General features: G+C 47.1%; 1 protein-coding gene across 1 annotated transcript in view; it reads right to left on the bottom strand.

Annotated features, from left to right (window-relative positions):
- Positions 1-392: 392 nt before the first annotated feature.
- Positions 393-16,999, bottom strand: part of LOC124797929 (ubiquitin-conjugating enzyme E2 T-like) — a 64,297-nt gene continuing 47,690 nt past the window's right edge. The window contains exons 4-5 of the mRNA XM_047261063.1: positions 2,253-2,348; positions 393-2,141 (exon numbers count right to left, since the gene is read on the bottom strand). Of these exons, the coding sequence (XP_047117019.1) occupies positions 2,025-2,141; positions 2,253-2,348 (213 nt within the window). The 3' untranslated portion in view covers positions 393-2,024. The remainder of the gene's footprint in view (positions 2,142-2,252; positions 2,349-16,999) is intronic.

Raw genomic sequence — 16,999 nt, 5'->3', positions numbered from 1 at the left:
TTATTTGCACAACTCTTATAATCAATACTGAAGAAAGTGTACAAAATATGTGCAACATCCCTTTATGACATTTCTAAATTACTTATTTTTTATAATGTTGTTTCACTGCTAGTGGTAGTTAAGTGTTAAAAAAACCAGAAGAAAGTCTGCAAGAATCAGAAAAAGATATGTACATGATCTTGTCTAACAATTCATGCCAATAGATCTGGAGTGATTTATGCAAAACACAGAAAACTTAAGGCACCAACAAACAGTACATTTATGTCAATGGTAGGAGTCTTAATATTCCTACAACATACATGACGCATTAAGACTACATTTTCAAAATTATACCTCCAATCTCAGGCCTGGAAGCTTTCTATTTCTAATATTTTATGTTCTCTCTCTCTCTCTCTCTCTCTCTCTCTCTCTCTCTCTCAATATGTGAAGAATTGGATGATGTAATGCACACATAATGGTTTAACTGCCAAATAATATATATGAGGACTATTCAGAAAGTTAGTTCCAATGCTGTCTGGTACATAATGGAGGGGGATTGCAGAGTAATTTTGGCACAGCTGTGTTGCCCGACTCAGTGCAAATCTAACCGTGCTAAAGTGAGATTATTGAACTGCTGTTTGCACTGTAAGTGTATATTAAACAGGTCACTATCATACACTATCCTGTCACCTGTGAATTAAATTATGTAATCCTTTTTCTGTGTATAAAAACAATGAAAACGCTACACATTTATAGTGAACTTTGTGCATTATACAGAGAAAACATTACGAGAGAGAGTGTAAGAAAGTGGTGTCATTTGTTTCGGGTAGGTTGAACAAAAATGGATGAATATCCATTGTGACAAATGGATTTGTTTCAACGTTCAGTACACAATCAGTTCATGATTACACAATTATAAAGCAGTCTCCCTCAGGTATCATGGACAATGTTGTGCAAACTTGTGACTGACTGTTGAGCATGATGTCATTATCATGAAGTGGTTTGCTGTCGCATTAACGTTTCTGATATGGTATGATGCAGGAAGAGACAAATTCCTGAGTCACACTACAGCCAGGGGATGAAAAATGGATTGCACTCGTCAAGATGGGGGGAAAAAATCAATGGACTGAGGACACACTAGCTCATCATGCAAACCTTCAAAGAGCCGCCAAACATTTTTCGCACAAGCACTGACGACAACTATTTTTGGGACACAAAATAAGTAGTTTTTGTTGATTTTATGGAAAGAGGACCACAATAACTCGAAATTTACAGTGAAACACTAAAAAGGCCAGAAGAGCCATGCAAAAATGAAGGGGGTGGGATGTTGAGCTCTGTCGTCTTATTTGTGTAAGACAAAGATAGACCAGATACTGCTGCATGAACAAAAATGTTGCTTAACATTTCAATTGTGAATTGTTCGATCATGTGTACAGTGCTGATTTATTAGCTCACAGGCAGCAGAATTCTACAACAAAACTTTTTCCTAAGTATAACAAGAGCCTTAATGTAGAAGTCAATTAGTATAAAAATAGCTGTAGCTAATATAATTGTTTATAACAAGAAAAACTTCTTGATGTACTAGTGTTTCTTTTGATATAAATTAACAGAACTTACTTTCCAAATAGCCCTCATGTACAAAGGATCTCTTTGACACAAAGTCCTGACATGAAAACACAATGGCAATGAAATGGCACTGCAACAGTAAATAGTAATGTTTTATTTGTTGCTATATGATTTGCAATTGAGAAATTTTCAATGGGAGAGACCTTTTCACAATAGTAACTGTCATGAAATTTATTTACAGCCTCTTGATTTACTATTGTTCAAGACTTGTTCCGCACTGCATGAGCACAACTAATGAAAATTACGCAAATCTATGCAAGACTGTATCATGTACTATGAAGGCAGGAATCAAGAATAAAAAGAACACAATTTACAACAAGATTTTTCTGTTATGAAGTATATCCATTATCTCTCTCTCTCACACACACACACACACACACACACACACACACACACACACACACACACACACACACAATTCAATCGGTTTTCAAACATTTTGATGCATTAGGCTCCTGGGTAAGATCTTCCATTTGCCAAGATTTTCTTTTCGTTGGTTCACTCCGCACACCACATGAATGACTCACTTCTGCATTCTGTAATCAATGAGATATATCATTCACCATTACTACTCACATTTATTTCCATGGGACGAAACTTGTTTGGACACCTACTGCCAATTATGTATGAATTATAGCAACATTTACCTCCGAAGGCATTTCCAAGTTCAAGCAGGCGTGTCGTTTGGTCCATTCTCTTGCTGTCTTATCAAACAATGGTCTGTTGAATAAAAATTCTTCAGCCTACAGCAATATACAAATTCCAATTAAGACAATTGGCAGATTTTTAATAGCACTTTATATCATATTTAGTGAATAATTTATAGGAAATTATTTGCTAAGACTCCCTGGTGCTGGTGAAAATTCAATTTTATATTCAAACTACAAACAGTTTTCCTCACCTTAATATATTACTAAGTAAGTCTGAGTGCTTATCAGCTCAATACCCTATACATTATAATGGACCAAAAACTTATTGTATGGTTCTTTAAATTTGTGTTACAACTACTTCGTTTCTAGAGTGGTTCTGTTACAGCAATCCACTTGGCAGTGAAAGGAGATTAATATATGCGACAACTCAATCTCACCTTTCCCACCATGAACAGTATAAGCCAAATCTGAGTGCAAACAACTTAATAATCACATCAGTAATCTCACCCCAGTCAGTGGAGTTACCATAGAAGTGGTTTCCTTTATGACATAGCCTCTCATAAACTGCAAAATTATTGCCACAGAGGCTTTTGTGGGTCATCCCAGGAGCTAAACAAAAAAGGGCCTTGCTCCACCCCCATGACTTGTATAGTTTGTGCTTTTCGAATGAGAACCTCTTTCTCAATACTCTTTTGATCACAGAATATCACTAAAACAAGACATCTGTGTAACGGAGATAAAAGTAAATCTAAAGTCCACTGCAGTTCAGTACAGTGAGTTCTGTCTCTCTAATCATGAACAGAATGATGTGGCTTGTGTACACCGGGCAATGATCATATCGAGCTTGGACCAAATATAAACTGCCAATTCATGGGAAGTAAAGTTTTCATCATGAGATTTTGGTGTCACATTAGTATACACTAAAGTAACATTGTTCGAACATTCAACCACTACAGTGGGGCAAAAAGACAAAGCACATCAAAGATCTAGCGTGTAGTCATCATCCACAGTCAACACTACCAGTTCATGACCATTAAATACAAATTACAGCATTTAGGTACCCTAAGTAAACGAACTGTGCAGCACCTTCTTGGAGGAAACCATGAGGGCTCTGTTGACCAAGACAGTATGTAAAGTATCCCCAGATACAAATATTTGGGCCCTGAATGTCCATAATGAAGAAAAGGATAACCTCCTCCCACAACAACAATAACAACAACAACAACAAAATAAAGGCAACGGAACATCTGCATCAACGATGTCAGATTCTCATCATTGATAAGTGCAGGATTTTTCTGATATTTGACAGTCATCTCAGAAGGGTATGAAAGGAGCCAATTACCAATATACATCTCAGACATGCAGTTCCATGGGTTCAACCAGATGTGTCACTAATGTTTTGGGGCACAGTCAAAGAGGTACGTCTCTCATCCTATCCGGACTGACCAGTATGGGTACAAAAACTAATTGTGCAGTCCTACATTAAACATTTCACAAAAATAATGTGCAATCGTATGGCACCCAACTCATGAACTACTTCCTCTTGGAGGCAGTAACTACATGAAATAGACTGTAATATGTGCCAACATGAACCCAACTGAGCATATTTGGGACCCATTTAAAACTGCAATGTATCATTGCAGGACTCTTCATCTAAGTTACAAAACAAGAGATTGTCTTGAAGAACAATGTATCTAGCACCTTGTGGACAGAGTGCAAGGCACAACCTAAGCATGTAACACAGTATGGGTCAGAGCAACAATCCGTCATTTCTCAACAGCACCACTGGTTTTGCAGATGTGTGGTTTTGAACAGACAGTATTTACTTTGGCTGCTGTTTTGATTCTAAGGTACAGTATTTCTTTATTCATTAATAAGGGTTATTCTTATATTTCCCACTTCTCTTCACATATGCCTACACTTATTTTTGGAGATACGTACAAAACTTTTTTAACCTGTTTATATCTTCAACCCACTTTAGTCATGTTGATTATCAGAATAAAATCAAAATACTGGCTGATCATTCAATCATATGAGTTATCGCAAAGGCTACTTTGACACATAACAGTAAATTCCAGAGTAATTAATATGCAGGAAGTAATCCAAGTATTGTGATGTATTAACCCTCCCAGTATCATTGGCATCAATACGACCCCATACGACATTGGAGGTAAACATAGATGGAAAAGAAAATCACGACACCAAAAGTAATTAATGTAGATTAATGAAATTTCAGGAATAAATCTGTCTATGTGACATACGCAAGTCATACATTGCAAGATCATATGTTAATTAAGTGCAAGATAAGCCTTTGCAAATGTGGGCTGCTGGAACATTAATAACCAGTGTAATCGCCACTATGTTAAATGTATGCACGCAAATATGTATGCACTGCATTGTACAGGTGCCGGATGTCAGTTTGTGGAATGGAGTTCCATGCCTGTTGCACTTGGTCAACCAAATCAGAGACAGTTAATGTTGTTTGTGGATGATGCTGCAGTTGTCATCTGATGATGCCCTCCCATATCTGCTTAATTAGAGACAGATCTGGTGATTGAGCCGGTCACAGCAACATTTTGACACTCTATACAATATGTTGGGTTGCACCAGCGGTGCGTGTGCAACCGTTATCCTGTTGGAAAATACCCCTTGGAATGCTGTTCACAAATGGCAACACTAAAGATCGAATCACCAGACTGACTTATGAATTTGCTGTCAGAGTGCATGAGAACCACGAGAGTGCTCCTCCCGCCATACAAAATCCCACCTCAGATCATAACTCCTGGTGTAGGTCCAGTGCATCCAGCATGCAGACAGGTTGTTTGCTGGCCCTCAACTAGCCTCCTCCTAACCAACACACTGCCATCACTGGCACCGAGGCAGAACCAGATTTCATCAGAAAACACAACAGACCTCCACCCTGCCCTCCAATGAGCTCTCACTTGACACCACTGAAGTTTCAAATGACAGTGGTTTGGTGTCAGTGGAATGCACATTACGGGGTGACTGGCTCAGACCTGTCCTTGAAGTAACCAATTTGTAACAGTTCATTATGTCACTGTGGTGCCAACTGCCGCTCAAAGTGCTGCTGCAGATGCAGTATGATGTGCTAGAGCCATATCCTGAACACGATCATCTTCCCTCTTGGTATTGCCATGTGGCCATCCGGAGCCTGGTCTTCTTGCAACCGCACATTCTCATGACCACCACTGCCAGGAATCGTGTACAGAGGCTACGTTCTTGCCACATCTTTCTGGAATATCACAGAAGCAACATCCAGCTTCTCACAGTCCTATTACACAATCATATTCAAACTCAGTGAGGTGTCCATAACGGCATCATTGCCTTCTTAAAGGTATTCTTTACTAACGCCAACACATCACATCCAAACTTATAGATAACTAAAGCTCAGGAACATTACAGCATATATTTAAGGCAAACTTGATTTGCATGCTCATAGTGGCTCTACTACAACTCTCTCAGGCGAAATAATAATTTATTCAAGTTTTTACACTGAGTCCCACTGGGGTCAATATAACGCCAAGTTAATTTTTTTTGTTTCTTGAATTTTACATTTATGAAAACAGAATCATGATTTAACAGCTGTTATACAAAAACCTGCAACAATGAAAGCATCATTTCCCCCACTTATTTTTGTATCCACTGTCATGATTTTCCTTTGTGCTTGTGGAGTAACATTGTGTGGTGGTGGTGGTTGTTGGGATGTTTAGGGGGGACTAAACAGCTAAGGTCATCAGTCCACCATTCCAAAAAAAGGCGAGACATAAGTTTGCGGAGCAGGTAAAACCCCAAGGGGAAGGAGACTCCCCCCCCCCCCCCCCAACACAAATGCGGCAACGAACACTACAGACAAGAAGAGTACAGATGAACACCAGACAGAAAGAAACAGAAGAAAAGAAGATGGCCGGGGACTGGTTGACTGACCACGAGAACAAAAAAAAGGGAAAGAGTCAACCATCTGACTACACACTAAAATCTGCAACCAAATATGAGAGACTTGGGGACAAGAGACACAGAAAGGGAAAGGTGCAAGACCTCCCTAAATGGAACCATAAAAAGGACTACCACGGATAAAATTTAAAACATCCGTCAGCCATGGAGGCATCGTCGCATAAAACCAAAGACAAAGTGCCCGGGAGATTAAAAGACTGCCGGAGGGTGCGCAGTCGGGGACACTCCAACAAAATGTGGGCGACCGTCAGCCGGGACCCACACCGACACACGGGGGGATCCTCCTGACGCAAAAGATGGCCGTGCGTCAGGTAGGTATGGCCGATGCGGAGCCGACACAGGATGACAGAGTCCCTGCGAGAAGCCCGCAGGGAGGAGCGCCACACATCGGTCGTCTCCTTAACAGCCCGCAGTTTATTCGGGGATGTCAGGCCACGCCACTCATCAGCCCACATCCCAAGCACCTTATGGCGCAACACCAACTGCTGATCACGACCCGGGAGGCCGATCGCCAAAGCTGGGGCGTCGATCGCCCCTTTGGCCAGCCTGTCGACACGTTCGTTCCCCGGGATGCCAATGTGACCTGGCGTCCAAACAAAGACCACCCAACGACCAGAGTGGGTAATAGCGGAAACAGACTCCCGAATAGAGGACACCAGAGGAGAAGAGGGATAGCAGCGGTCGATGGCCTGGAGGCTGCTCAGGGAGTCACTGCAGATGACGATGGACGTACCTGAGCAGGAACGCATATGCTCAAGAGCGCGCAATATGGCCGCCAGCTCTGCAGTAAAAATACTGCAGCCAGCCGGCAAGGAGCGCTGTTCAACATGGGCAGCGTGAGCAAAAGCGTATGCAGTGCGACCATCAACCAGGGAACCATCAGTGTAGACAGTCTCACAGCCCGAAAATGAGGCGAGGAGCGCAAGAAAACGGCGACGGAGGGCCACAGGTGGAACCGAGTCCTTGGGTCCCTGTGCCAAGTCCAGACGGACGGACGGACGGACGGGGCAAACACCAGGGAGGCGTAGGTGCACGGACCCAGAAGGGAGGCAGAATAGGGAATGACCCCAGTTCTGACAGCAGGGACTGGACGCGGACAGCTATGGAAAGCCCAGACAGAGGTCGCCGTTCGGGCAGATGGAGGACCATGGCAGGGAAAAGCAGGCGATGATTGGGATGGCCCGGCGAGCAATGCACGTGGACAGCATAGTCAGCGAGCAGGCGATGGCGGCGAATCCGCAGCGGGGGAACCCCGGCGTCCACCAGTAGCAGATTCCAGCCGCACCAAATTGTCCGCAGCAGACCGGCCCCGATGGAAGCCACCCTGGGATCGAGCGAGGAGACCACGCGACTCAAGGACACAACACAAACGCCGCCCCACCATACATTCGAGCAATTTGCACAAAACGTTGGTGAGGGTAATGGGACGATAACTGTCCACAGCCAGCGGGTCCGCACCGGGCTTCAAGATGGGGACAATAACACCCTCTCGCCATTGCGACGGGAACACGCCCTCGCTCCAAATGCAGTTAAAGATGGTGAGGATGTATCTCTGGCAGTCCCAGGAGAGATGCTTCAGCATCTGCACGTGGATGCAGTCTGGTCCTGGTGCTGTATCAGGGCAATCAGCGAGGGCAGCGAGGAATTCCCTCTCGCTGAAAGGAGCATTGTATTTTTCAGAACGACGCGTGTGGAATGATAACGGGGTCTGCTCGGCTCGCTCCTTTAGAGAGCGAAAGGGGGGGGGGGGGGGGGGGCGGCGGTAAGTTGCAGTCGCAGAGCTCATAGCAAAGTAGTGCGCGGCAAGGTGTTCAGCAATGGCGGCAGCGTCCGTGCAAACAGCGCCGTCCAGGGAGATCCCAGGGACACCCATAGGGGTCTGGTATCCATAAATCCGCCGGATCCGGGACCACACGAGCGAGGGAGAGACACGGGAGCCCAAGGATGAGAAATACCTCTCCCAGCACTCCTGCTTACGCCGTGCAATAAGACAACGGGCCAAGGCATGGAGCCTCTTAAAGGCGATGAGGGTCTCCAGGGACGGGTGCCGCCTATGACGCTGGAGAGACCGCCTACGGTCGCGAATAGCCTCAGCAATCTCCGGCAACCACCAGGGTACAGCCTTCCTCCAGGGGAGACCAGAAGAGCGGGGGATGGCAGCCTCGGTCGCAGAAATGATGGACGTGGTCAAGACACGGACCACCTCGTCAATGTCACCCTGAGGGGGAGACGCAATGGTGGCAGCGGAAGTAAAAGCTGGCCAGTCAGACCTGTTGAGAGCCCAGCGGGGCAGGCGCGCAGAAGAATGACACTGGGGCAGTGACACATAGATGGGAAAATGGTCACTACCACACAGGTCAGGATGCACTCTCCAGTGGAGGGATGGGACAAGTCCGGGACTGCAAAGAGAGAATCGATGGCCGAGAACGAGCCATGGGCCACACTGAAATGCGTGAGAGCACTGGTGTTCAAGAGGCTAAGGTCGAGCTGAGCCAACACATGCTCCACGGCACGACCGCGGTCATCGGAGACAGTCCCACCCCATAGAGGGTTGCAGGCATTGAAATCGCCCAGAAGCAGCAATGGTGGCGGGAGTTGAGCCAGCAGCGCAGCCAAGACATGTTGGGGGAGCTCCCCATCCGGAGGAATGTAAACAGAGCAAACAGTAATAGCCGGCGAGAGCTCAACCCTGGCAGCGACTGCCTCTAAAGGCGTCAGAAGGGGTACTGGCGAGCTACAGACAGAGTGGTGAACAAAGAGGCAAACCCCACCTGACGCTCGTTGACAGGCAGCGCGGTTCTTATAGTATCCCCGATAACCGCGAAGGGCGGGGGTCCGCATTGCTGGAAACCAAGTTTCCTGCAGAGCAATGCAGAGAACAGGGGAAACACTCAGAAGCATCCGGAGCTCAGGCAGGTGGCGGAAATAACCGCCGCAGTTCCACTGGAGAATGGAAGCAGGAAGGGACTGGGAGGGCGTGAAAGCAACTAAGAGGCAGACAGCGCCTCAGAGCCAACTGCCGCCACCGGGGGAGAGTCAGCTGTGTCCATAGGAAAGGCCCCCGAGGGTTCTGTGAGGGCGAGATCCGCGGCAGAGGCGAGGATCTCCACCTCATCCCCGGAGCCAGGACTATTTATAGCAGGTGGTACTGAAACTGCCGGAACGTCCTTCTTCTTGGACACGTTCCGTTCCTTCTTCTCGCGTCTGTCCTTAGGGTTAGAGGGCTGGGAGAGCTTCTCTGAAGGAGCGTCGGAAGCTGACGACGACACAGAAGCCCTATGACCAGCAGGTGGCGGAACCTTCAGCCACTGGCTGACATCCGGCTGGGTAGGAGAAGAAACGGAGGAAGGGAGAGCCCCAAGGGACCCCTTCTGCAAGAGAGGAACTGGCAGAGGCAACGCCGGCGGAGAAGGAGGGGGAGGGATCGAGCCCTCCGATTTTGGAGCAGATGTCACTCCCGAAGTAAGCGTGAGGGGAGCAACAGAAGAGGGTTTGCCCCCAACTGCTAAGGGGGCAACAGAGGAAGGCTTGCCCCCAGACACGAGGGGGCAGACAGGGAGGCACGGCCCCGAGGGCCCACTGAAGGTGGCACAGATGAGGCGACAACCGCCGCTCGCGAGGGCGATGATAATGTGGCTGCAGCATAAGATATTCGAAGGGAAGCAGGATACAACCTTTCATATTTCAGTTTTGCCTCTCGATAAGTAAGCCGGTCCAGGGTCTTAAATTCCATTATCTTCCGCTCCTTATGAAGAACGGGGCAATCCGGCGAGCATGGAGAGTGGTGCTCCCCACAGTTGACACATACAGGTGGAGGTGCACATGGAGAATCGGGATGAGAGGGGCGTCCGCAATGTCAACATGTGGCACTGGATGGGCAACGGGAGGACATATGCCCAAACTTCCAGCACTGGAAGTACCGCATCGGGGGAGGGACGTTTGGCTTGACGTCAGAACGGTAAACCATTACCTTGACCTTCTCGGGCAAGACATCATCCTCGAAGGCCAAGATAAAGGCACCGGTGGCCACCCTGTTAGTCTTGGGCCCTCTATGTACAAGACGGACAAAATGTACACCACGTCGTTCCAAGTCGGCTCTCAGCTCGTAGTCGGATTGTAAAAGGTCACGATGGTAAATAATCCCCTGGACCATATTTAAGCTACTGTGGGGAGTGATGGTAACAGGGATGTCACCCAGCTTATCACACAAGAGCAACGCTCGTGACTGGGCTGGGGAGGACGTCTTGAGGAGGATGGACCCATTCCTCATTTTAGACAACCCCGCCACTTCCCCAAACTTATCCTCCAGGTGTTCCACAAAAAACGGAGGCTTCGTCGTAAGAAAGGAGTCACCATCAGTCCTGCTGCAGACAAGGTATTGTGGGACGTAAGGCTCCCGCTTGGCACTAGATCGGCGTTCCTCCCACGGCACAGCCGACGAGGGGAACGACTGAGGGTCATATTTCGCAGCATCAAAGTCAACCCTGCCTCGCTTAGAGACGCTGGTGGCCGTGCGACCACCAGCTTGGTGTGATTTATTGCACTTCATTGCGCCACATCCGCCCAGATGCCACCCACTCCGAACGAGGGCTCTCCCCAAGGGCGCCACCCAGCCAAAGCAACGGGTACCTGGCCGATATCCCGTTGCCCGGAGTCCCCGTGCCTCAGACAAGATGGGCACATACTCCTTGGCATGCATGGGGAGGAAACAGCTCTGGCATCTGTAGTGCGATCCCTGCGTGGTCAGGGGGCTACCACCAAGAAGGTACATGACGACCCCACCACAACGGACTGGCTACCGTGCTGGATTTTAGGTGTTGAAAGGGTCCACAGTTGTCGGGGGCACTAAGAAGGGGATTGTGCACAAGATGAGAAGGAGGCAACCCAGAAGATGTTGGGTGTAAATCCCGCCACACGGCAATAGGTAGTATGCAAGATGGTGGTGCATGATGGACCAATAGAAAAACACCATGTAAGGCGTCCTTCCCCAAATGGCACGCACTAACAACGGAAATTTGGAAAAATGGAGGTCAAACCCAAAGGGGGACCATCACATTAAGGCCGAAACGTTTGAGACTCCTTTTAGTCGCCTCTTACGACAGGCAGGAATACCGCGGGCCTATTCTTACCCCTGAACCCGCAGGGGGAAGTAACATTGGGCCCAGTGGTACTAGGAAGGGTACATCAGCTGAGGCAAGAAATCCTTCCTCCCTTGTTTTCAAAGCTTTTTTTCCCAAATTTATGACTTTCTCTAAGTCATTGTATCAAGTGATGTTTTGTTCAGTTTTATATTTAAAACACATTACAACTTATTCACCATTTTGTGCAGTGAGTACAACTGGGGTCAATATGACCCCAACCTATATTTCTTTTTGTTTCTTGAACATAATATTTATGAAAATACAATCATCAGGCCCGACAAGGAAGGGTGGTGGGGGGTGGGGGTTGCAAAATGCCTGGGGCCCAAGCCACCAAGCCACATAGAGGGGGGGGGGGGGGGGGGTGTCTCTGAATGGTGCCAAGTTGGATCAACCTGCCATTATAAAATAATTTTTGTATCATATCATAAATAAAAGAACATAACCCAAGCACCAGCTTAACCAATCTACCTATTCCTTTTCACTTCAATTTTATAAGCCATACTGGCCAGTTACATACAACTATTATTTCATGTTTAATCTTGAATGCACAATATTTCCTTAGACATCGTGCACTAAAACTGCCGTGTGGTAGTTGGTTGGTTTGGGTTGTAAAGGGACGAAACTACAAGGTCATCACTCCCTTTTTCCTGAAACAAGCAAGGCTCAAGGTACACAAACACCCAACACCAAACCTAAAAAAGAAAATGAATGCAACCGGGGGAGGGGGGGTAGAAGAAGGTATTAAAACCATAGAGCGATCTAATGTTTCAGACAACAAGAATCGAGTTTAGTCTTGGTATATTCCAACTTCCACGAAGAACAAATTCACCATTTCTCACATAAATATTCGAAAGTTTGCAAATCAACCGATTTGTCTCGTATTAGACTCGATTACATACATTTACAATAGCGTTGGTTTAACAACCACATAATTTATGAACATGTCTTGCTTCTAGTAAGTCCAACACATGAATTACTTAAAAGCCTAACCTCATTTCTTCATTTGTCCTTAACAATCATCATAGTCACTAAAAGCACAGAATAAAACGTAAACACTCCTTGTTCTTCTCTACACATACACTGAAACTATGAATCATATAGCAGGTACTTGTCAACCGCTGTTCGGCAGCCGTGTCCGCATTTGCTCGTGACTGTTTTTAGACCTGCACACATAAACATGCAATGTGCAGTACGTCGGACTAGTCCCTCACACACTTCTATTTAAAATATCATGTGTTTGAGACGGAGGAAGGCCAAGTGGTTCTATAAATTATGGAGAAATTCTCGAAGCACTACATGTTCCCCCCCAGACTGAACTCGCGATATTTTATATACAGTCATTATGTACATTTATATCACATATAACAACAGTTCATATTTCAACAGTATACCTTGTTCTTTTCATAACCGTGAATACCCTTTTCCTTCTTATTTAGCTATTCCTTATTTTTTAATTTTACTTTAATTATAAAACGTGAACATTTCAATCAATTTTGGAGTTCGTTTTCTTATCTAGGAATCATGAGGACAACCTTTCGTTTCCAATCGTAAGCTCCAGGTGTTCCTGACACTTGAGTACTTTATTCTAATTCCTTGTGCTATTTTTTTTCCTTAGTACGTACTAATATCATTATGTATAGTAGTTTGTGGTCCGGAGGAACTCTGGGCAACTGAAAGTGTTCTTTTCGCCACTTGTAAATTCACATAAAACATAATAATGCTAGCGATATATAGAATTCAAACTTATAAGAATAATTCCTATTAAATGTGTGACTTCCGCCACGATGCTGTCCTTTTCCCGTAGGATCAGTACCTATACCTTACATGTGGGTTGACCCTATAAATTCACTTCCTCCTTCCATTCTGGTACGTATGCCCCTTTATAAAACATCCCTATTCGTCATGTCACAGGTCATCCTATCTCTATGTGATAGAAAGATGTCACTGCTCCAGATCCGGTTGAAGATGACGAGATGTCACTTGTAAGCAGGTTAGAGATGCTTAATCATCTGACTGTGGATCCGATCTGGCACAGGAGCTGTGTCGGGGCAATGAGCTAGGGCACTGAGGAGCTCCCACTGTGTAAATGGGACATTATAGAGTTCACTGTGGCGTGTAGCGAACAAGAGGACTTTCCTTTCCATCCGCCATTTGAGGGTGCGAAAGGCTGGGGGGGGGGGGGGGGGGGGGTAGCATAGTGCTCAACAATCACATTTGCCTCAGTAGATAACACACCATTGATGTTAATGCCAGACCTGTTGGGGTCTGGTGCCCAAAAAGACGTCTGATCTTCGTCCAGACTTGGGAAGGTGCCGTATGGCACCCAATGGTCGAAACGTATCTCACCCAACACTCCTGCTTCCATCTTTTGATAAGTTGGCGAACGCGGGCACGGAGCCGCTTAAAGGCTATGATGTGCTCCACGCAAGGGTGCCCCTTATGCTGCTGCAGAGCTCGCTGACGCTCCTTAATTGCTTCAGCAACTTCCGGCGACCACCAAGGGACCGCCTTTCGCCAGGGGCACCCTAAAGAACGAGGATCGCGTTTTCCGCCACAGTAACGATTGGCTTAGTCACCTGCTCAACCATAACATCAATGTTACCATGTGGGGGAGAGTCAACGGTGACCGCAGAGGTGAAAGTTTCCCAGTCTGCCTTGTTTAAAGCCCATCTGGACAGGCATCCATGGGCCTGACGCTGGGGCAGTGACAGGAAGATGGGGAAGTGGTCACTACCAAATAGGTCGTCATGTGCTCTCCAGTGGATAGATGGGAGAAGTCCTGGGCTGCAAATGGATGTATCAATGGCAGAGTAACTACGATGAGCCACACTGAATTGCATGGCGGCCCCAGTATTTAAGAGGCAGAGGTCGAACTGAGACAGTAAAGTTTCGACATCTCTGCCTTGGCCAGTAAGCACGATGCCACCCTACAAGGGGTTATGGGCATTAAAATCTCCCAAAAGTAGGAAAGGTTTGGGAGTTGATCAATCAGTGCAGCTAATACATTCAGGGGTTCTGCACCATCTGGAGGAAGATATACATTGCAGACAGTTATTTCCTGTGTCATCCTTATTCTGACAGCCACAGCTTCAAGAGGGGTTTGAAGGGGCACAGTTTCACTACAGACTGAGTTTAGAACCTGAACGCAAACTCCACCTGACACTATTACAGTCGCTACGGTTCCTGTAATATCCCTTATAGCCGCAGAGGGCAGGGGTCCACATTGCCGGGAACCAGGTTTCCTGGACAGCAATGCAGATAGCAAGTGTAAAGCTTAACAGTTGCCATAGCTCAGCCAGGTGGTGGAAAAAACTGCCGCAATTCCACTAGAGGATGATGTCATTGTGAGACGGGGAAGGCATGGAACACTCAATAAGCCAGGTTATACCTCAGGGTCACCTGTTGCCACCAACTTACTGCCTCAGCAGTCTATATCCAATTGGTCTGAAGGTCCAGCGAGATCTAGGTCTTCAGCGGATGCCAGAATCCCCATCTTAACCCCAGATGCAGAGCTTGCAGGTGGCGGTAGTGTGGGTGCCACCACAATTTCCTTGGTCTTAGGGGTCTTCTTTTTGGACTTTTCTCGCTGCCCCTTAGGTTTCTCTGGCTGGGAGGGTTTCACTGCTTCAGTCTCCAGGACTCAGGATGATCGTGAAGCCCTACGATGAGCTGCTTTTTGACACTTCAGCCACTGGTGGGTGTCATCTTTCCCATTAGCATATACCTGGGAAGGGAGTGACCCAAGGGACCCCTCCATGGTGGGAGCAGCCAAAGAAGACTTACACTTCTCTGGCTGAGAAGTGGGGACTGATGTCCCTGATGGTTGAGGCAGCAGTGCTCCTGAGGTAGGTGGTGCTGGAGCAAAATGGGGGGGGGGGGGGGGGCGGGGGGGAGGGGGATGCCCTCCACCATCAAGTGGGCAGGGGTACGCGTCTGGCACCGAGAGCCGACTGGAATTAGCGGAACTGATGGGGCTACAACTGATCTCGTAGCAGTGGCGTATGAGGAAGTCATAGCCACAGGATATAGGCACTCATATTTTCTCTTAGCCTCAGTGCAGGTCAGTCGGTCCAGGTTCCATGATTTTCCTCTCTTTCTGTAAAATCCTGCAGTCTGGCGAGCAAGGTGAATGATGCTCTCCGCAGTTCAGACAGATGGGAAGCGGGGCACATGGATTATTGGGATGTGATAGATGTCCATAATCTCGACATGTGACACTGGAAGTACAGTGTGAAGACACATAGCCAAACTTCCAGCACTTAAAGCACCGCATCGGGGAAGGGATATATGGCTTGACATCACAGCGGTAGACCATCACCTTGTCCTTCTCGGGTAAGGAGTCACCCTCGAAGGCCAAGATCAAGGCACTGGTGGCAACCTGATTATCCCCCGGACCCCGATGGACACACCGCACACAATGAACACCTCGCCGCTCTAAATTGGCGTGCAGCTCGTCGTCAGACTGAAAAAGAAGGTCCCTGTGGAAGATAATACCCTGGACCACATTTAAGCTCTTATGTGGCGTGATGGTAAGAGAAACATCCCCCAACTTGTTACAAGCGATTTAAGTCCGAGACTGGGCAGAGGATGCTGTTTTTAATCAAAACTGACCCAGATCGCATTTTGGACAAGCCCTCCACCTCCCCAAACTTGTCCTCTAAATGCTCTACAAAAACTGTGGCTTCATCGAAACAAAGGAGCCTCCATCAGTTCTTGTACATACGAGGTACCAGGATGAATAAGGTTTGCTGCCATCCTTAGCCTGGCATTCCTCCCATGGTGTGGCCAGGGAGGGGAATGATTCAGGATCATACTTTCTTGCACTGTACTGAGACTTGGAACACTTAGAAACTGCTGGTGTTTGATCACCAGCAAGTGATGGCGTGGTACACTCAATCATGCGTCATCCGCCCTGATGCCACCCACTCTGGCCAGGGGCCTTCTCCATGGTCACCACCCAGCTGCAGCAAAGGCCACCTCCTGGCAGGATGGCCATTGCTGGGAGTCCCGATACCCCATGGTGACAGGCATCTCCTCCTTGGCATACATGGGGAGAACAGCGTGGACATCAGCAGAACGATCCCTGTGTTGTCAGGAGGCTACAACCAACAGGGTACATGGTGGCCCCACCACAACGGACTGACTACTGTGCTGGATATAAGGTGCAAAGAAGTCCATGGTCATCGTCGGCACAGAAAACGACACTGCATAGTGGGTGGAGGAGAATGCACCCAGGAAGGTGTCCTCGCTCAAGAGATGAAGAATTAGCTGGACTGCAGTGCGACGACGAGAAAGTGGGCTACAGATCTCAAGGTACGATGGACACGATGTGTCACGTAAGGCGCCCTTCCCCAATTGGCTCGCTCTTTGGGAAAATTTTGAAAAATAGAGGTCGAACCCTACAGGAGACCATCACAAAGGCCAAAAGTGAGAGACTCCTTTTAGTCGCCTCTTACGAAGGCAAGAATACCTCGGACCTATTCTAATCCCTGGACCCGAAGGGGGTCATCTTATATATGAAGAGGACAACGGTGACATTGAAGAGGAAGAGCAAGAGGAGGAAGAATAAGAAGAAAGTTTACATGCCATTTTTCAGGAATTTTAAAGGTCAGTTTGGTTGTATAAACTAAG

This window comes from Schistocerca piceifrons, chromosome 5 (genome assembly GCF_021461385.2).
Source record: "Schistocerca piceifrons isolate TAMUIC-IGC-003096 chromosome 5, iqSchPice1.1, whole genome shotgun sequence".
NCBI lineage: Eukaryota > Metazoa > Arthropoda > Insecta > Orthoptera > Acrididae > Schistocerca > Schistocerca piceifrons.
The sequence above is the reverse complement of the archived record's forward strand: the minus strand, read 5'-3'. Positions and strand labels throughout refer to the sequence as shown.